General features: G+C 40.3%; 3 protein-coding genes across 3 annotated transcripts; all 3 read right to left on the bottom strand.

Annotated features, from left to right (window-relative positions):
• Positions 1-13,888: 13,888 nt before the first annotated feature.
• Positions 13,889-14,634, bottom strand: NEUTE1DRAFT_101744 (uncharacterized protein; the record flags this gene model as incomplete). The annotated part of the gene is made up of 3 exons (XM_009853758.1): positions 13,889-14,096; positions 14,376-14,535; positions 14,583-14,634. The coding sequence occupies 3 exons, from the start codon at positions 14,632-14,634 to the stop codon at positions 13,889-13,891; spliced, it is 420 nt and encodes a 139-aa protein (XP_009852060.1).
• Positions 14,635-16,411: 1,777 nt separating this feature from the next.
• NEUTE1DRAFT_65043 (uncharacterized protein) lies at positions 16,412-18,061 on the bottom strand (the record flags this gene model as incomplete). Its single annotated transcript, XM_009853759.1, has 5 exons — positions 16,412-16,870; positions 16,934-17,289; positions 17,425-17,735; positions 17,856-17,901; positions 17,994-18,061. The coding sequence occupies 5 exons, from the start codon at positions 18,059-18,061 to the stop codon at positions 16,626-16,628; spliced, it is 1,026 nt and encodes a 341-aa protein (XP_009852061.1).
• A 1,155-nt stretch (positions 18,062-19,216) lies between these two features.
• Positions 19,217-21,479, bottom strand: NEUTE1DRAFT_130418 (uncharacterized protein; the record flags this gene model as incomplete). Its single annotated transcript, XM_009853760.1, has 8 exons — positions 19,217-19,240; positions 19,295-19,514; positions 19,565-20,217; positions 20,271-20,435; positions 20,497-20,549; positions 20,613-20,634; positions 20,816-21,033; positions 21,095-21,479. 8 exons carry the CDS (start codon positions 21,309-21,311, stop codon positions 19,217-19,219), a joined length of 1,572 nt encoding a protein of 523 aa, XP_009852062.1.
• Positions 21,480-21,638: the final 159 nt, after the last annotated feature.

Raw genomic sequence — 21,638 nt, forward strand, 5'->3', positions numbered from 1 at the left:
ACTTGGGGGGTTCTGGGCGCCAAGGCTTTTAACCCCCCTACTCGTTAAGTAGGGGGTAGCGAGAAATTGGGACACGGTTTTAATCTGGGACAAGCCCGACCGGTCCCATGCACATTCGCCTGTTAACGTCCTATAAAATCGCTTATTTGTATTGTGAAATCGGTAATATTCTTGCTACCAAACGTATCCCAACCAATATAATTTTATTGTGTAAATCTATAGAAAGTAAGTAGTCTATATATATCTATAGATTAATTAATAGATTATTAACTGCTTAATGCCTATTAACTTTAATAAGTACTTTGAATAGTTAGGTAGTGTGCCTGCGGAGTATAGAGGTGCCCGTATATATCTTGATGCCTGTAAATATATAGAACGCTTTAGAATATTACGAAAGCCGCCGAATATTAGAGAGATTACTACTATTACTAACGAATCCCGTTTATTAATATTATATTATATTAAATCGCTCATTGAATCTAATAAACTAACTATATTATCACAATCTAAAGGACGGCCCTACTTACTAACCGCTACCAAAGAGGATACTATCATATCGTACGTAATATTCTACTTCGAAGGGAGATTTCCCGCGTTATACAAAATAATCATCGCGGCCGCAAACTGACTACGCGTATTATAGGGTATTCCAAGGACCTACAATAATAAATAGTTAATATAATTTATATTAGACCATCTAGAGCTGAAGTTTACGCTTTACTATACTATTAATATTAGGAAGAGGTTTTGGGAATTGAATAAGGACTTTATTAATGAATAGTTTAATAGATATAAAGAGGTGCTTAACTAGTATAAGGTTGCTAAGGAAGACGTTTAGAACAATAATAAAATAGGTATCAGAATCAGTTGTATAACGGATAGGTGTATTAGAATTATTATATTTAAAAATCTACTAAATATTAAAATAAGTTAATAAGAAATTTAAAATCGCTTTTAATATTACTTTACTAATAATTTAGTATAGGGATGAATACTGACCGTTTTTTCTTACCTCGATAGCTAAAAATTAATAATATTACCAACCGCGAGTCTACTACCCTTATTACTAATATAAGTACTACGACTAATATTATTCCTATTTATATAATCTTTAAGACCAATCTAATAGAAGAATTTATTTACAACGATTTCAATAACGGCGTCCGCTTTACTAAATCGCTAATAGGGTTTTCGAATACTAACCTTATATTAAATTAATTAAAACACTTCAACTAGCACTCCTTCTACCTCTCGCCGACGTTTAAAAAATTGAGAGAAGACGACCGGTTTGAATTAGGGAGGGAGGGGGAGGATAAAGAGGGGTTCTCTTTTAGGGATTAGTTTGGTTGTAACTAATATAAATATAATTACCTCGGTTATAAGATCCTGGATTTAGCTAAGAGAATTAGACTTAAGAATATCCTTAGTACTAAGCAGGTTTATTGTATACTTATTATTGACGGATTTAATAACTATTATAATGTAGAAGTTTAATAATATACTAAAGCGTTTAATATTATTTTAATAGGCTTACCTCCCTATTCTATATATATAATATAATTGTTTAATATTAGGGTATTCTTATTACTAAAATCCTATTACTAGAAGGTTTTAAAGTCCTTTGTCCAACGTAATGAATATACTTTCAACCGGGTAACCTTCGTTAGAAAACTCAAGGGTATTCTTAATAATAATATAATTAAATACAATATTTATAATAGGTTCAACAATACCGGAATATAGCTACTAAACTACTCGAGAGTACTATTATAGATTTAAATAAAGTAACCTAAGAAATTGAACCCCGCTCTCCCTTTAATACTCCCTAAGGAGGACTGCTTTATTAAAACTATTAAAATTATCTATTATATTAAAAATAAATATTCCTACTAATTTAACTCCCTTATACAAAGCGGGCTACCCTCTATTGAGATTATAACCTACGAGGCGGTCTTAATAAATAATAAGATTTAAGAATACAACCGTTAAAATAGAAAGAAGGTGGCCAATTTAGATTGTAAAATAAGAAGGAAGGTATACTGCTTACCTAAGGAAGGGGATTTCTTAAGTCTCCCAAAAGCCTAGTTTAGCGCTCAAATAATTGAGCGGGTATAGAAGGAGGCTATAAGTAACTAGAAAAAACAATTGCGGACTATTAGAATTATAAATAATAAGACTATAAAAGCGTGATCCTACAAGTGATATGACAACAAGACTAGAAGCTACAAATCAAAGTAATATTAAGTGTAAAGAAGGAAGGGGAAGGTAAACGAACGAAGGCATTTGGAATTAGATATATAAGTTAGGATTCTACTGTCGGTCGCCGCCTTCCCAATCTAGGTAGCTATTGATAAGAACATAAGCCTCATTCTATCCGATATACTATAGTACCAGGAACCTAATACTCTGTTACTTAGTAGCCAGTGCTCTAGGAACTTATCTAGTTATACTATAACATTACCCCCCCTTTTATAACGAGGCTTAGCCCTAGAGCCAAAAGAAAAGAAATAAGAAAATAAAGAAGTAAAGAAAAAGAATACTATTAAGGTCTTTTAATCCCGCAATAAGTAGTTTAATTTAATATATTATATTGGAAGTGCTTTATAGCATAATAAAAATACGAACTCTATACTAAGCTTCGCAACTTTATATTCAATCTAATTATCGCTATCTCTACTCTCTTTCTACAAAAAATTGTACAAAAAACTTCCCCTAATTGAACTTGAACCGACCGCTTTCCTAATAGAGGATAAATACCTTCGAACTTTAGTGTATTATCGTATTAATTTTATAAGTTATTACGCTATTCTATTATATTATATAACTAAAAATACGGCTAGTAATAGACTACCCAATACTTTACCCTTATAAACCTTTATTTACTACTTCTTTTACGCCCTTCTTATTTTTAGCTTCACTAACGTTTCCTCGGGTCGATTGTCGTCCATATACTTTCTCACTATTTTTCCATTTTATAATACCTTTAACTATATTCTAAATCGCTTTAATAGTCCTAACTTTTCTAAGTTTCCCTCGTAGAACGATTTTAACTTTCCCCCCGCATTTTTAAAATACTCCACTAGATACTATATTAGATTTAGGTCCTATCCTTTCCAAACCATCTAATATTATAGCGTTTTATTTATTAATTTGTAAATTAGGACCTCCTCCACTTCCTATTCTTCTATTTCTCCTTCTCCCTTTTCTTCTTTTACTATAATACTAATTAGGTTCTTATTAATTTAGCCTAATAGTAAGTTTCCCGGATCTTTTCTTAGTTTATCTACATAGTATACCCTACTCCCCTACTATCCTTCTAGTAATTCTAACTCGTAAGACGTCCCTTTCATTTTCACAATCCTATAGGATATCCTTGTTAATAGGAAGTCCAATTTATTACTAGGCCTATCTATTGCCTAACCTTTCTTTATAATAAAAATCTTATTTCCTACTCTAAAGTTGGGGACTCTTCTATACTGGTTAACTTACTTAGTTTACTATTTTTATACTTTCGTAATTACTTCCTACGCCTAATTATAATACTATTTTAGGCTTTTTAATAGTTTCTATGCCTCTAACTTTTCTAGGTCATCCTTCGTCTAATTGTATCTTTTATCCTAATTGAAAGGTAAATTTATTAAAAATCTGAACAGGATTTCGTAGGGGTTTAAACTACCCAGGCTATCGTATAGTAAAGTCGCTTATACTATATCTAATACAAGTATTACCGCTACCTAATTATCTTAATTATAGTTTACAAACGGCCGTAAGTATTAATTCATATACTAGTTTATAATTTCTACCTACTCGGCTATTTAAGAGTAGCCGGCAGAATTCAGTTTCTATTCGATATTTAGAATATTCGTTAATTCTTTCATAAAGCCTAATACAAATTAAGGCCCACGGTCACTCGTTATATCCCTAAGTAAACTATACACCTGATATAGTCCCTCGTAGTACAGTATTATTATATCTTTTATTGTAATAGTATCGAAGTAAATACTATACTAAAAAGCTTTAAATAGTCTATTTACTACAACTATTAAATTATTATAACTATATAGTCTATCCTTTAATATAGCTTTAAAATTAATAATAATCGACTGCTAAATTCAACTTTATATTACTACGGGTTACAATTATAATAGCCCTAACGTTTTATCTCTAGGGACTTTAAATATTTTACATATTTAATAATTATTAACGTATCTATCTATATTACCTACTATACCCAGCCACTAGTATTATTTAGACAGCAATTTTCTTATTTTATTTCTCCCTAGGTAGACTATTATTAATAATTTATAACTCGCTTTAATAATATCCATCCTCAGTATCTCCCTAACTAAGACTACTAACTTACTATTATATAATAATAATCTATCTCTTATTATAAAATACTTATTTAATCCTTTTGCCTTTTCTCTCTTAATAAATAGTAAATTATCTTTACAATTCGCCTTCAAAAGTCTATCGGTAAATAGTAGGTTATTCCTTTAATTCTCTAAAGTAACCTCCGAATTATCATTCAGGGCCTCCGTATCCTCGAGGGTCTCCCGGATCTCTAGGTCCTAAACCTTAATATTAAAAATAATATTCAATTCCACTTATAGCGTATTGACTTTATTGCTTATATAAATAAAGTAGCTATCGGTATTAAGTTTAATCAATTAGAGAGTCCTTTAATCGTCGTATTTTTATAGTATTGTCTTTAATATTTCCGATTTCCGGGATAGCGTATCTACCGTAGTATTTTCCTTTTCCAGTTAGTAAATCATTTTAAAATTATATTCCGAAAGTAACTCTATCCAAACCGCCTACCTAGAATTTAGCAATCTCTTTATAGAAAAGAATTCAAGGGCTTAATAATCCGTAATAACTTTAATAGCCGTCGTTATCCCCTTTAATTCTAATCCCTATATTTTCATTCCTTTTATTACTACTAATAATTCTTTATTATAAACCGGGTAATTAAATTCTACTAATACCATCGTCTCGGAATAGAAGGCTATTAGGTACTAATAATTATTGTCTTGTCTTTATAATAATATTCTAATATATACTCCGTTGGAAACATCCATTTCCAACCGGGTATCTCTACCGAATTAGTAGTACGCTAAGACCGGCGCCCGCAATAAAACGTCCTTAAATTAATCGAATGCCGCCTAGCATTTATCATCCTATTCGAAAGCTTTATCTTTTCTAGTTAAGGCGTTAAGAGGTCTTACTAAACGTTCAAATTCTTTTACAAATTTTTAATAAAAATTACAAAATCCTAGAAAAGTTTAAACCCCTTTAAAATTAGTAGGGCGTAGCTAGTCTTTTACTACTATAATTTTCTTGGAATTTACTACAATACCTTCTATCCCAATAATAAATCCTAGAAACTTCGTACTAATTACATAAAATTTGTATTTCTAGATATTTGTCTATAATTCTGCTGAATACAATCATTATAGTACTTTCTTAACGTATATCTTATACTCTTATAATAACTTTGAAAAAATAAGTATATTATTAATATACGTACTATAAAAGTCTTAGTAACCTATAAACTCGTTATTAATAAACCTTTAGAATAATAATAGTCCTCTGTATAATCTGAAGAGCAAGACTTTATAGTAGTATACCCCGAAGTTCGTTCAGAAGGTAATTAAATCTTCTTATCCTTCTATTATTCAGATATAGTAAAATACCTATCGAATATCTATCTTTATAAATATCTTAACTTAACTAATCCAAACTAGCATTTCCTCAATTAATAGTAGGGGGTATCGGTCCTTTTATAAAATAGTATTTAATTTTTAATAATCTATACAAAACCTCAATCCTCCTCCGTTAATTTTTGGTACAAATAGAACGGGAGCTGTCTATAATACTATACTAACTTCTATAAAGCCCTTTTATAAATTTTCCGAAATATATTTTCAATATTCTTCTAATTCTATTAAAATTATACAATATAGTAGATTAATCCCTAATTCTTCGGGCTAATAACTATTTTATATAATAATTTTATAGTCGATACTATAGCGGTACTCAAATAGGATATTAAAATCCGCCTTACTAAATACCTCTAATTCTTCCAGGCTATAATAGTCGTTTAAGACTTTTTCCAATACAGCCTACCGTAATTCTTTATTATCTTTCAATAGCGCTCCTATACGGAGTAATTCGATTATACTATCAATTTTATAAAGACTCGTTACCTCGGGTTTAGCTTTTTAAATTTTAATATAATAGTTAAATATCATCCTATTAATTACTACTAAATCTATAGGGCGTTTCTTTATCTACCCCCATTCTTACTTTAAATAGTACTGTCCTCTTTTATTATAGAAAGAGTATAATTAAATCATAGTCGGCTCCCCTTATTTCAGCGGCTTATCCTATCCTTCTTCTTCCTTATCTTATTATAATTCCCTTTCTATTCGGTTTAGAACTCTCTCTATCGTATCTAGTAATTGGGAATAGTCAAAGGGCTACTAATAAATCTCCTTCAGCTTCTATTCTAGCCTCTTATTTTCTGATATTTCCAATAGGTAGTTATCGGCGGGGTATATTTCCGAACCTATTACTCCTTACTAAATTCAATCCTTTTTATATCTTTCTAATTTCTAAATCCTTACTAATATTTATTATAATTTTTTCCTCGCTTCAACCCTTTTTCTTACCTCCTATAGGTCTTCCTCAACTATCAATTCCTCTTTTCTAACTACATCGTCTTAAAAGCTGGGGTTTTTAATTAGGAGTCCACTTTTGCCCACCTCTATATCTAGGTTCGGGGTAATTAGGAGATCTATTTTAAATATAAAATTCCCAATTTTACAATCCAGCAGGACGTTATTCCTAGCCAATTATATACGCCTGAATATTATATTCTTCTTAAAGTTCGATAGAACTACTATCTATCAATTTTTAAAAACAATATTATCTATACGCAAGTAGCCTTTCAAAATTTACTTTATTTCATTAGGCTTAGCCTTCTTATATAGAATTACCAATCCGGGTTTGAAATTCTTACAAAATTCGAAATTAAAGTATTTCTTTAATTTATTTACAAATAATCGGTTGACAATAATATAAGCATCTACTCCTATATCTATTAATATACATCTAATTAAAATAAATAATCTATTATTAATTATAATATAATTAATTACGAATAGTTTACCCCCGCCTAAGTAATTCTATGATTTGAAGTCTAAATAAGTCTTTTTATTCCAATCTTTTGTATATTAATTAATATTATTAATTCTAATGGATACTTCCCCTAGGGTAAAGACCTTTTCTAAGGATTTTAATTTTCCGAATCCGAATCCGTCTCCAATCCTTCTAAAGGTTCGCCTTCCGAATTACAATCTAGGGCCTCCGGTTTATTCATCCTATCCTCCGACTTTTCGGAGGCTAGGGGCCCCTATATCAAATTAGTAATAGCGTTCAATTTGGCCTCTAAAGTAACTACCTTTATCTTTTCTAAGCAAGATAGGGATTAATAACCGATTTATCTATAATAGAAGTACCGATTTTCCGCGCTTATTTTCTTTATCTCTTCGAATGTAGAATATTAATACTTCGGCATTATTAATACTTTAAACAGTTTAATTTTATCTTTTATACCTAGGTAGAAAGTTTTTTCCTCCTTTGGTTTCTATTTATTTCATTTAACGCTAGGGTCTAAAGATTATAATAAAATACAATAATCTTCGAAGATCTTATATTCTTTCAAATAGGTAGCTTCCGTAGGTATAGCAAGCTCCTTCAATACCTTCTTTCTTATATCTCGCTTCTACAAATATTGCAAGATTTAATATTAGCCCGCTAATCGGACGAAGGCAATCTTAAAATCCTAAAATCTTTCTAATAATCGTATTTTAAATCTCTTAAAGTAACAGATTGCTTTCTCCTTAGCTGTATAATTATAATAATTATTCTAAAAGTATTCGAATAAATTATTAATAGTATTAATTAATTCTAAGTAATCGCTATTAAAATATAGTAAAATCCCTTCTGCTATTTAACTACCCAATCTAATTAGCACCTCTCCTATACGAATTTATTCGTCAACGAAATAGTCGGCATTACTACGTAGCTTATATTATATTTATATTATTTATATATCGAAGGAGACCTTATTATTTATATCATTACTAAAGATTATAAGGTTATTAACTTTTAGGGTTCATTTTTCTTTAAGTTTTCGGGGAACCCAAGGCCCTAAGGGAGTATATCCCTTATTTAATCGCAATAGTAAGGGAATAGGAAATATTAATAATCTTCGGCTATTCCCCCTATTATTTCCTTCTAATTCCGATTCGTCGTTAGAAGGTTCCTTATTATTCAGGAGGTTAGCTCTAATTCGCACCCGAAGCGGAGGGGTCCCTAAGGCAGCCTCCTATTGCACATGACGGTTACCATCCGCAGTATTTAAAGGGCTAGGGTCTTCCCTTATATTGCATTTATCTAATTCTTTAAACGTAATAATATATTCAACTACTTCTTTATACTTCCATATCTCTATAATATAAGGAGGTAGTAAGGTAGTATAAGAGGCAATCGTTATAGTAAATAATTAATTTTATTCTTCCAGGGCGCGAAATTACTTTTCGAACTCTAGGGGTACCTAGTTGAGAGCGGATCCAGCCTTCGGTCGTTTATTACATAATACCATCTCTTCGGATAACCAACTATTTTCCTAGGAGAATTAATAAGTTTAATCAGCGAAGTATAGTACCTAAGAATCCAAATGAGCGGTGTCTATATAGGCCTTCTCTAAAATAGAGGGAAAATCATATAGAACGTTATTTACTACTTCGTTAAGCATTACTCGCCAACGGAACTCCTCCTATATAGCGAAGGGATCTATTTAGTAGGCTTTATAAAAAGCCTATTCATCTATAAATCGATAGATTAACCCGGGTTTTCGTAGCTCTCTATTGGACTTAATTAATCGAACTACTAATTTAAATAATAAAATATCCCTATAATCGTCTACCCAATTTTAATTGATAGTAGTAGTACGGGCGCGTACCTCCTCTACCAAATCATTATAAGTAATTTACTAAAGGGGAAATTTAGTAATATAATAGAGGCGGTGGAGGTAATAACTTCTTAATTTTAAAACTAATATAGATTTATTACCGCTTCCCGGCTTACCCTCGGATCCTATTATTATAACTTCGGCCTTTTCTTTAATTAATAATATTTTTTTATTCTTAATTTTCCGTATCTTGATATTAGGAATATAGTAAAATCAGTCCAGGTCAGGTCCTATAAAGCGTAAACTCTAATCTAAATTAACCCCTCTTTTCGGTAGGGTAGCTTTGGCGGAGACCCTCTTGAATTTTAGTAAATCGGATTTCTAGAATAATTTGAAAAATATCCTCAGCGATAATAAAGGGAGGGCGAGCAGGGGTAAAGCAGGCCTAAAGGATAGGGCTATACGCTCCTTTTCTTTACCCTTCAACTATTTATATATATTATAGAATATTATTTACGGATCTATAATACCTTTATCCCTTTTAATATATTTAAAGGATTTATCTACCGCTTCAACCCGCGGTAATTAATAGAATCTCGCCCCCGTCCTCGTTAATATAAAGGAGTTTCAATTCTACAAATTAACAAAAGCTTCCGGTATTAATACTATATTAAATTAAGTATCGTTATTAAATCTTCCACCCAACTAAATAATGGGGTTTAAGAGTCGGACTATAGGATTAAAACCCGCTTTATTGTTATAGGTTTAGTCGAATAAATACGCCTCTTATTTGTAATATAATGTAGAGCTCGTAATAAAACTAAAACTTAAACTCAAGCTTAGGTAGTCTCCGGTTTCAAATATTGTATAACTAACTCAATCTAGAAATTAAGAGGTTCTAAGGAGGGAATTTACTTACGTCGTCAAAACGTCTATTGTAAGGCTTAATAACCCTTCTCGATAAGTAATTACAATTAACTATAATTTAATCAAATGAAATTAAGCACTTAGTACGATCCTAACGGAAAGAAATATTTAACGCCGTCCCCGGTTAATAGAAATAATACTTAATATTATGTGAAAGCGTAATCCTACAAATAATACAACAACAAGACTAGAAGCTACAAATCAAAGTAATATTAAGTATAAAGAAGGAAGGGGAAGGTAAATGAACGAAGGCATTCGGAATTAAATATATAAGTTAGGATTCTACCGTCGGTCGCCGCCTTCCCAATCTAGGTAGCTATCGATAAGAACATAAGCCTCATTCCATCCGATGTACTATGGTGCTGGGAACCTAGCACTCTATTGCCCAGTGGCCAGTGCTCTAGGAACCTGTCTAGCTATGCTATAACAAAGACTATAAATAAGGTTAAAGAATAATAGAAAAAGTTACTAAATAGTAAGGAGAAGGTCTATTAGAATATATATTAGGATAATTATAAGAAGAAGCGAAAAGAGGAGGGTTATATACTAATTAATAAATGTAATATTCTTAATATTATTATTTAACCAAAGGGGGATACATTATATAAAATCAATGTATATAGTATATTAATACCTAATTACTATAAGAAGGTATAGGAAAATAGGCTCCATATACTAGCATCTAATTATTTAATTAATATTAATCTAGACTCTAATAACTTAGTTAAAACTAATTTGGGTAATAATCCCTCTACTATTTAACCCCTAGAACCCTTATTCTCTCCTTTCCGCTTACCTTAACCCGCTATTAAAATTGGCTCTCAAGTAGCCGCGTATATTAATATACAGATTATCAACTCTATAGACGAACTCATCCCTAAGTCTACTACTAACGTTATTCGTTATTTTAATATATAGACAATCAACGCTATATTTAAAGACGAGAGTACTCTTTTTAATAATAAAAATAATAGTATTATAAACGAAATATATAATAGTAATAAAGGGGATAATAAGGAGGAGGAGGATAATTTGCTACTATACCTACTAATTAACCGCCGTCTCTTTATACTACTACCCTCTACCTCCAAACTACTCGTACGAATTAGGCTATTAATTAAATTAAAACTAGCTCTTTTAAATCTATTAAAACTATAATCTATCAAATTAATACTATATTGGGGGGTTATAAAGTACGTCGAAAGTACTATAAAATCTTAAATATAGGTAAGAAAGCAAATTATACATATTAAGACTATACTAGTAAGGTAGGAGGTAATAGTAAAGGAGGTACCGCCCGTACCCAAATTAGCGCTAATACTAGTACCAGCGCTAGAAAAAGATAAAGAATAACTGCAACCTATTAATCTATTTACTTACTACCTAATTGAGCAATATACTAGATTTCTAACGGCTTCTTACAACGTTGTGTTGATGTGTAATGTGGTAGTTTAGTATGTGGATGGAACAGATTGCTAGTAAAATTCTATGTGGAGTGTTCCAGATTAAAACCGTGTCCCAATTTTTTGCTACCCCCTACTTAACGAGTAGGGGGGTTAAAAGCCTTGGCGCCCAGAACCCCCCAAGTACTCAGGGCACAAATATCCAAATGGCGCTAGGTGAAATTGGGTTGTACGCTACTTTTAGCCCGTGAGCCGATTGCCCCTTGTCTCGTACCTAAGGTGGAAGCTTTAAAAGAGACCCATTCTGAACCCCCGACTCCCGCCGCCGCCGCCGTCGTCACCTTCTTCCAAAGTCCAGACGTCTGACTGACTACTATTTTAAGAGAAAGCACAGGCACTAAAGTGTAGCAAACGGTAATTTCCACACAGACATTGGCATTAGAGACATTCTCCTCTCTCGGCCCGCTCCTGACGGATGACGGACGACCTGGCTGCTACCTATCTACACAGACTACACTAGCTAGAGAACAAGAGGACGAGTACTTAGTGTACAGCGAGCGTCAGGGTCCTCCGCTTTACGAATCATGATCAACCACGGGCAAAACCAGCAATAAGCTTGTCGATCGCTGCAGGTCCGAGAACAGGTAACTTGAGACTGTCTGGTTGCGTAGATGAGCATGGCAACCGAACTCGGCGAGGATAAACGAGGGGAGCTCGTCGATCGATCAGTCGCTTCAGTTGTTGTCCCATCTTCCATCTCCGGCTCCTGGACTTGTCCATCAGTCATCTCTTTCGTTGCTCCTGCCTCTGTTGGAGAAAATAGATGGATCAGAGGAAGGTGCCCGCATGCCAACCTCCCTCCCTACCTAGGAACCGACGGCTCGACACTTGCACTGCAGCTGAGGTTGGCTGGTCCTGAGAAGCAAGAGTCCAGATACGGAATCTCCGTTCCTGGGCCCTGGTTCCATCAGGCCCGAATCGTGCCTCAAAGCGTGCCTGAATCGGGCGATGGCAGGTGGAATGGATGCCATTTTTGATTACAGTTCACCACTCACGCAGGTGACAATGTCGTGCCTGTGCTATGCCTGCCTCAAATGATGATGATGATCCGTCTCCACATCTGGAGCACGCGTCGATACCTACTGCCGTGCAAGGTAGGACCAAAGGGCCAAAGAACCCGATTCCTGACCTCAACCAAGTGACCCAACTCTGTCCGCCACATGGCACCCAGAATGACGCCCGAACCTGTCGTGCCTCTCTGCAAGTCACGTCGCTTTCGAATGCTCATGGCCACTCGATGGGTTCAACACCACAGAAATGTAACCCCCCAGAAGTTTTGGAGGGATGATGCCTCATCGAGACAAAGCCTGGAACGGCCGCCGCCCCAACGCCGCTTCCTCGTCGGTCTCGAGAATTCGGAACCTCAAATACTTAGTCGCAAACTATCGACGAGAGGCTTTCTCTCCTCCGAAAATGGATCGGATGGATCCATCCTCTGTTGATGTTCTCCGCCATCTCCAAATGAACGACCCTCAACCTGCCCCCCCTCCCCCCCCCCCCTTTCCTGTTCCTTTTGGGAAAGGCTTGGCCGCCAGCCCGGTCATGAGAGAGTGAGTCCCTTGAGAGGCAGTCAGGGGTTGTCCTGTTTGGTGGGTAACCAGACCCAGAGCAGGACCAGTCATGATGCAGGGGCTCGATTGAGCCTCTCTCTCTGTCCCGTCTCTTTATCTGGCCGGTCAACCTTCTTGTGTTCCGATCGGTGTCTTCGAAGCAAATTGCTGACAGGATGACATCTCTCTCGTCCATACAACACACAAGCTGGCATCGAACAATTATTACCCACACCAGCAGCAAGCCAGGTGTGCATGGTAAACCAGCCATGTACTGTATGGGAATTCATGGTACATGATCGCAGCCCAACAGCATCAGTTCGTTCGGTTCGGCCATGGCTGCCGATAGCCATTCCATGAAACGCCCGCCGGGTCCTCAGGCAAACTTCTTCTACTACCCGTCGGGCTTCCCAGCCCTTTTCCAGAGGCTATAATCGGAGACTCGGCGGCACGTCCACTGTAACATCTAAACATCTAGCCGAAAAGGCCGTGTCGCAGATTGAAGACCTGTCATGTCTGTGCTACCATTCTAGCTGCTGATTGCCTTCCACACATAGATACATGGAAGCCCACGAGAGAGAAACAAGACTTTTTCCAGCTTCCACAATACAGGCCACACATGCAGCCGAAGTAGATGCTGTATGGAGGCTTGCGGAATTGCACAGGTCTTCGCCCAAAGCCCAAAGGCTTTTGTCTACTTCGCTCAAGAGCAATACCAAGACAATCGGATGCAACCTTGATATTTTCTGAAGTTTGTCGACCGGCAACCGGAGTACACTAGGCTGCCCACCAAGGTGGTTGAGGCTCGTGATGTTCTGCTTTGTGGGGATGGAAAATGGATATATCTTGGCCCCATGTAAGTTCAGGAACAGCCGTATCGGCTGAAGAAACCTGGTCGCCGTCCACCATCTACTGAGATGGACCCCGTCTTTTCAGATCACTCTCAAAGTGCAGTACATTGACCCTCGTCAAGGGCAAGCATCGAGATCTATCGGTCCGCTTGACTCGCCAAACCAAACAATTCCTCTCCCTTCTAGATTACGTCTCTCAGGAACACACGTATCCCGGACCGCAGTTACTTCACACTGTACTTGAGAACAACGGCAAGGCACAAAGCAGGCACAGATGATGTTATGTACCTGGAAGATTGCCGACCGATACATGATCATCGAACTCCTGAGGCGTACACATCAGAGCAAACACAGATCTCTCAACTGCGTATACCATCCCATCATTCTCAACGGTTCTTCATTCAGTCAGCTTCCGTGACTAACTAGCACAACTACTTCTCTTCGGCACCACCACAGTACCAAGGCTTGCTTCCTTACCCTGGCTGCTCCCGTATCACAAAACCCCCCTCACCGGTTACCCCAGCCAGGACCCCTTAACCGTTAAACGTTTTTACTCGGGAACAACGGGCGGAAGAGAAAGAAGGGCGAAACCAAAAAATGTTACGATACACAAGAAGGTCTTGGAGCAGAAGAAAAGGTACTGCATCCTTTTTTTTCCTGCTTAACGTCGGTACAGGAGAAGTACTTTCTGTAAGTGGGCACAAAAACATGTTTTCTCCAAGCAACAACAACAACAGTTGTGCTATCATTGCCTCTTGTGAGCCCTACAGTAGCAGCATAATATAAAAGCAGAAAAAAGAACGGAAAACACCAAAGAATATTTCAACATCAAAGCCCATCATTATCATCATCGCTATCATCATCATTACTGTCATGCTTTGGGAACGAATACTCTGCATATGGGGGAAAAGGCGACAAAGTACATTACACACATAAAAGTAAATATAGCATAAATAAGCAAGCTTAAGATCGACATCCTATAATGTTGTCTCATCACATACAAAACAAATTGATAATACATACCCGTCGGCGGGTCCGAGCTCACCCTCATCTTGGTTCGTGTGTCCGTTACTCTGTGTGTCCTTTCGAAGACGGGATGAAAAAAATAAATCAATAATTTGATTTTTCAGAAACCATGATCAGCTAAAGTCAGTAGAGGCGGAAACCAGTTGTCTTTTATTCATGTTTGTTCATGCCAGTCATCTACCCATCATTTAGACATTACACTATAACAACATCAAGCATCTATGACCCCCGCCCTCTTACCACCTTCATAATCAAGTCTCGAAAAACGAAAAATCTCGTTTAGAGCTTGATGGCTGGGAATGAAAGATAACATAAACCCCAGCAACATGACAGAGTCTAGAACTAGAAATTTCAGGGTCTCAGGGTCTCAGGGTCTCCCCTCCCGGTGTCTCTCTTCTTCACCGCAAGATCACAAAATCACTTCACCTTACAGGCTTACACCTTTCATGTCATGTCATGTCATGTACCAGATAAGTCGTCGTACCCGTCGGGCTAATAATACGGACATTATTCCCATTGACCCCCCCTTCCTCACACCCCTTTTTGTTGTTATCCCATGCAGCAAGGGAGTGAGCATTCTTACGTTGGCATTGACGTGAGGTTCTATCAAGTTTAAGGCTATACACGGCCCCCTTGCCTTATTCCATCATTGCAATTCCAGATATGTTTTCAAGCATAAAACGAACTATATCGGAAGAAAGATAGGCAAATATAGAAAAAGCTGAGGCTGATGCTACTGAGCGGGCATGGCTGGCTTTGACACTTCATGTTTGCCCACTGACAGGGGGGGGGGGGGGTTCTGCTTCGTATCTTGCATCAGCCAGACTTGATACATTTTTTTCCCTCAAGCCTCTGAAATCTTCGGAGTCAAAAGGCACTTTACCTCGCGGCCTACTTAGCTCGGCTGTTTCGTATGTAAGTAGTTGCGTTGGCGACATTCAGAGAAACAAAAGCGGTCAAAAAGTGCAAGTACACAATAACTCAACAATACACTTTTCTTACATGCGTAAATGTCATTGTTTATGTACCCAGAACGCAAGGAGAGATGTGTGATTGGCGAACATACGATAATTTGTGTGGTTTGACTTGATTTGACCAGGTAGACCTTCTCGAACATAAGCGCGCGTTGGTTTCAAGTTGAGAATCCCGCCCCTGGAGCCCTGGAATGCAAGACCCCGACGAAAAGGCAGAGCTCGTTGTTTCGTATCTGATTCTTCTCCGTTGCATAGTCATGATTTCTTGACGTGTAATTGGAATGGAATGTGAGAAGTGGAACTGTATCCCGAGTAGATGCATCTTGCGACGAGGAAACTAGGTGATCTTCTGGTGTTAGAGGTAAGAAATGGTGTTTGGCGTCTGTGAAAAAGACAACTTTGTGGACGTGGTCTCTAGAAGGATTGGAATTTTACATAATCAAAGTGTTTGACATAGAATGACGACGGCAGAAAGTAACCAGAGACACACAAACTCTTCACCTGTTCACCGTGAGAGAGATAGATAATACACTCTGTCGATAGCACCTACAGGCCATTTACTGACGCTATGGGTTAGTAGCACACTTCCCGTCGTAAGTAATAAAACCACCAACGCTAGAACAGACGTAAACAGGCAATCTGCATAGCACTCATCATCAGTCTTTTCGCCTTCCCCTCTACAGCAGCAACCTATTCATGGTGGGACAAGAAAGGATCTGTAATCGATGCAAATCACTCGACGGGAAAGGCTAGCAGTAGTCTCTACACTATATCTCAAACACCACACCCACCACACCATCATCCCGCGGTCTGTCTCACTCACTCAGCCAGCCAGCCAACTGCCGCTATCACTATCATCGAGGCTTGACATGCTTAGTGCCCAGTTTCAGCGTTAACAACGACCCCCTATTACCCATCTCCGTCCTCCACGCCAGCGCCATGACTCCAAAATCTATTCTTCCATTCTTCTCTTCGACCTCAACCGCCTTTCCTTCTTCCCCTTGTTCATCTCCGTCTCCTTCTCCTCCACCCTTCTCCTCGATAATGAAGCACAGCTGCTCCGACTCCCCCGGTTGCAAAAATGGTCGTCTAGGAGGACCTTGACTTTGATCTTGACTTTGCTGAGATATCCCTTCCCCGGTCATTGTTGATTCTCCCTGACCTACCCCTACCCCTATCCCTGCCCAATTACAATCCCTCCACTTCAGCCCCCTCTGTACCTCTGCTAGCTCGGCCTTCTCTAGAAGTATCGCATCTTCGGAGCAATTTTCCAGCTGTGCTTCCAGCACCCATCTCCTCCTCCTCTTTCCATTCCCCGCTTTAACAGGCGGCAAAGAAGGCAAAGGACCGGCTTTCGTTCTCACAATCAGTGACGGCTTGCAGATGAACTGGTACATCTTCCGAAACGCCCTTGTGCGCCCGCTGGTCTCGGTAGCCTCGTAGTACGATACCGTGACGCCCAGGACGTGGGTTCCTTCCTCTTTGAGACCGAAGTTGAGGATCTTTTGGAGAGTGGTGCTGGGTGGAAGGAGGTCGAGGGTTGCTACTGTTTCTGTTTCTGTGTTTGCCTCTGTTGCGTTATTACTGTCTTCGCTCCCGCTGCCGTTACTGCCGGTGGTGACGTTGTCGTTGTCCGCGTTCGCTGCTGATGACCCTGACCCGGCGTTATCATCTCCTGCCGTATCACCCAGAACTAGTTTCGTCGTTTGCCCTGAAGGGGCCTGCATCTCGGCTTCGATCTTGACGTCGCGGATCGTCTTCTTCACGCTGGTGCCGCCCTCTCCGATTGGCGGAGCATTGTGGTTTGCGCATAGGGTGCAGCTGAACGTCTCGCCTACGTAGGCAGACCCGAACGAGGGTGGGAGGTTGACAATGGGAGAGAGGATGAAGGGCTCGGTGTTGTAGTATCCATCTCTTGTCCTTTCGCCACCTGCGCTTTCAGCTTCGTGGGCATCTTCTCCATGCTTCTTGATCGGACCGAGCGGGCTATACGCGAGCGATGCTGGTAAGGGTGGTAAATGGCGTTGTGGAAGGGCTGCGGGCAAGGTGCCGCCAATGGGAGAGGTCAAGGACGGCGGAATCACTGGAGGATGAAGTGGGAATTGCGGCACCAGCGAGGGTCGGGATAATCTTCAAGTTGAAGATTGGATGGATTAGCTACTCGAATTGAAGAGATGTAGGAATGATGCGACGGTATCAGATCGTCGGGCGACTAAACCTACCTCAACACCTTGAGCGACACTGAATGCGGCTCCTTGACCTCATGCGAAGGAAATCGTTGGTGATTCATCCTCTATTCAGTAACGACAGGTAATGACGCCCTTTGAAAGGACTTTGAACAAACGGTATCTTGCAATATTTTGAAATAATTTAGGAGAGTTGAAGTCTAGGACTTCCGCTTGAGCCCCGTTTGGGAAACGTGAATGAACGTAATGCCAAGCCGAAGCCAAGTGTACGTAGTGTTGTACTGCACTACACTACGTACGGGCAACTTGAAGTGTGGGCCACACAGGAGCTTGAGTGGAGACTGACACGCGGGCAGCAGGGAGACATCACTGTGAGATTCAGGGGTATTTGTTACTGCACACCCCGGGCCGTTCCTGAAAGCCTTCTGTGGATAGGTACCTCTACCTACCTCTAGTGTACCGCCGTATCATCTTGAAGCTATTGCTGTTATTGCCAACAAGCACAAGGTCCATCCACAATGGCGGCAATTCGACCAATGGTCTAATTAACATGTATTCTCTAGTTCTCCTATTTTTCTTCTTGTGTGATGACTATTCCCTGCTAGAGCTTTGCTACCCCCTTTTGACCGTAGACATTTGCGTGAAGAGAACCTGAGAAGCTTTGATAAAGAGATATTGAAGCGCAAGCAAGGATATGAAAGGCCGACCGAGTGTACCAACAAGGTCGGGGGATGTTGACTGTGCACATCGTTTTAGTAAACGAATCAAACATCTACCTACCTGATCAAGCGTCCGGCTCAGACTCTTCGCTACTTCTGGACCTAGACTTCAATAACAGCAGCATCTCTAAAACCAGCAAGTCCTACCATGCGCTCATAACATACCGAAAAGAGAGAAACCTGTGCAGCATTGTTGGCAAAACGTCACAGAAAAATAAAGCGTTTGTAGACGTCTTACATTGCCTCCCCTATCCACATCACTCATCGGGGACTGCGTCGCTATTGTAATGAGTCAGTGTGCCACCACTTCGTCATGTTTTATAAGATTAATCGGCCCTCGTCTGGGCAGCAGCCTAGTGTGATGAGATAATCCTGAACAATGGAAAACAATCTTTACCCTTGGCTTAAGCCAATTTCTTTTTATCTTCTTTGAAATTCGTATCCCTGCCGAAGCATCAGCTGTAAGAGAATGAAAGGCTAACCACTAAGCCTAAGCACTCGCTGGCTTTCTAAGCTGCTAATGTCGTCAACGTGCCATTTTCAGAGGCCAGGGGGCGGGGGGACCTGGAAGACGGTTAGTTCAAGTGTTTAATCGTCATGACATGGGACTTTACATACCGCGCTATAGCCACCAGACATTCCGGGAGGAGCGCCGGGCGGAGGTGGGGGAGGGGCAGCAGACGATGGGGGAGGAGGCGGAGGGGGGGCTGCTTCAGTAGGAGGCGGAGGTGGAGGAGATGCCGAAGCACCGGGGGCACCGGGGACACCAGTAGCCGCAGCAGCTGGAGTTACCTGTCCAGCCTGAGCGGCATACCATTGTTGATACAGTTGGACGTAGCTATTGAAACCATTAGCTAGCTATCACTAATGAAATCGGATTTCACTTACGCTTGATAGCCACCATATGCGGCGTATGGGTCAGCCGCACCAGCTGCAGCATAAGGGTCAGTAGCGGCAGCGCCGCCGTAGTATTGGGCATATTGGGCAGCATAATCCGTCGTGGCCGCTGCAGGAGCCGTGGGAGTAGGGGGCGCGACCGAAGGGCCACCACCAGGAGCAGGCGAGTTGGTGTAGCTGCTGTGATGGCTGTTGTCGTGGTGCCCGCCATGAAGGTGATCTCTGTGGTTGTTGTTGTTGCTGCTGTTGTTGTTGTAGCCCCGCCCATGGTAAGAGTCGCCACCTCTGGGCTCCCGCTCCCGATCACGGTAATCCCTAGGACCGTTGTACTGGCGGGGCGGACGGCTCTTGAACTCTTCATACTGTTGTTTGACGTTCTCCATCAGATCCTCGCAAAGCTCCTTGGCTTTCTCTACCATCTTAGGATCGGGCCCAGCGACATGCAAATACATGTCGTCGTCGCTCTCGCGGCCTGTTGATGCCTCGATGTAACCGGAGCCACGGCCCTTGATTTGGACTCGGCAGCCAGTCTCCTGCTGGATATGCTTGACGTAAGCGCCACCATGACCAACCACCTGGGCGCGGAGGTTGAATCCTGGGACGGGTTCAAGATTGATGGGGATTCTCTCTTCCGGCCATTTGCGCTTGAAAGCACGTTAGCTCCAGTTGAACATAGCTGAGGGGACTTTGGACTTACACGACCGTATTCATCACGTTCGACCTGTTCCTGGTCCCTGCGGCGGAAACGACGTTCGTCAACGAGTTGGGGAAGTTCTTGTTTCATCATTTCTTCGATTTTGGCAACGGCCTTTTCCAACCCTTCCTTGGACGTGCTTGTGACATGCAGATACAGCGGAGGGTTCTGAAGTCAAATGCATCAGCGACGAGAACTTGTAGACCAGTCTCAAGAAGCAATCACATACCGCAGGTGTCGCCATGCTCTTGTCGGGGTAGTAGCTACCGCGAGTGGTGACATCTTGAACAGAAAACGGTCAATGAACAGTTCTCCAAACTTAACGTGTATAAAGGCGGGGCATACCGGCACCAGTCTCATCTTTGATCTATATTCAAGCAGCCAAGGTCAGCAGTTGCAATGTGGATGGCCCTGTGCGAGCTACCATGCCTCCTGTAAGCAAGAGTATCCCGCACAAGATTGTACAGCATTAACGGAGACGCTAACAAGACAGATGCGGTCTCGCGAGTGCTGACAGTTGATCAGTGGGTTAACCAAGGAGTAATTACCATTTTCTGGGTCGAACCCTTTGTCAAGAGATATCTGTTACGGAGATCGTTGACCTCGATATCCTTGATGAAGTCTCCATCGGAAATGTACATCTCTCCATTGATATTCGCGGGGACGCTGCCCTCTCTAGTACCGGCAGATCGGACGGGTGGGACATCGACGTGTTGGATTCCTTTACGAGCCTGAAGCTGGGCTTGAATACGGGCGGCAGCGGCAGCTACAAAGCGGTCAGCGACAATTGATACAACAGGCCTCTATATCGCGAGCTAAATGCATACCAGCGGCGGCAGCAGGGTCAACTGCTGGCTTTGTGGAATCGGGAGTCGCGCTATCACGGGGTTTGGAAAGAGGGCTGCGGTCGCGATCCCGGCCGGAGTCCGACTTCCTCGCGGGAGGAGAACGAGACCGGCGGTCGAAGCGTGATACTCTCTTAGGTTCAGGCTCGGTCTGGTCAAAGCGAGAGCGCTTTGCGCTCCGACGTTCTGCGTCGTCCATATTCGGAGCGATTCGGTCGGGTACCGGGTTGGTTTGTAAAATGTGTCGAATGGGCTGCTGATGGAGGTGGTTTGTCGCGCCCAAGAATGGAAACGATCAGTGGATGCCTAGTAGGAATTGTTGAACTCTGAACTTTGCAAAAACGAAAAAGAAAACGGGCCGCCTGTGTTGAAGACCACTAGTTGGAGTTGGACCGTGACCTTTTGAAGACACCAGCCGCCAGTGCATGACATTTAAGCCTGTCCCGTCAAAGGGAAAGGGTTGGCTGTGGAGACTTGTGAAAACCCACGAGGCTGTGAGACGTGGAGCATCGGGCGCGCCGTCAGG

This window comes from Neurospora tetrasperma (genome assembly GCF_000213175.1).
Source record: "Neurospora tetrasperma FGSC 2508 unplaced genomic scaffold NEUTE1scaffold_4, whole genome shotgun sequence".
NCBI classification, from domain to species: domain Eukaryota; kingdom Fungi; phylum Ascomycota; class Sordariomycetes; order Sordariales; family Sordariaceae; genus Neurospora; species Neurospora tetrasperma.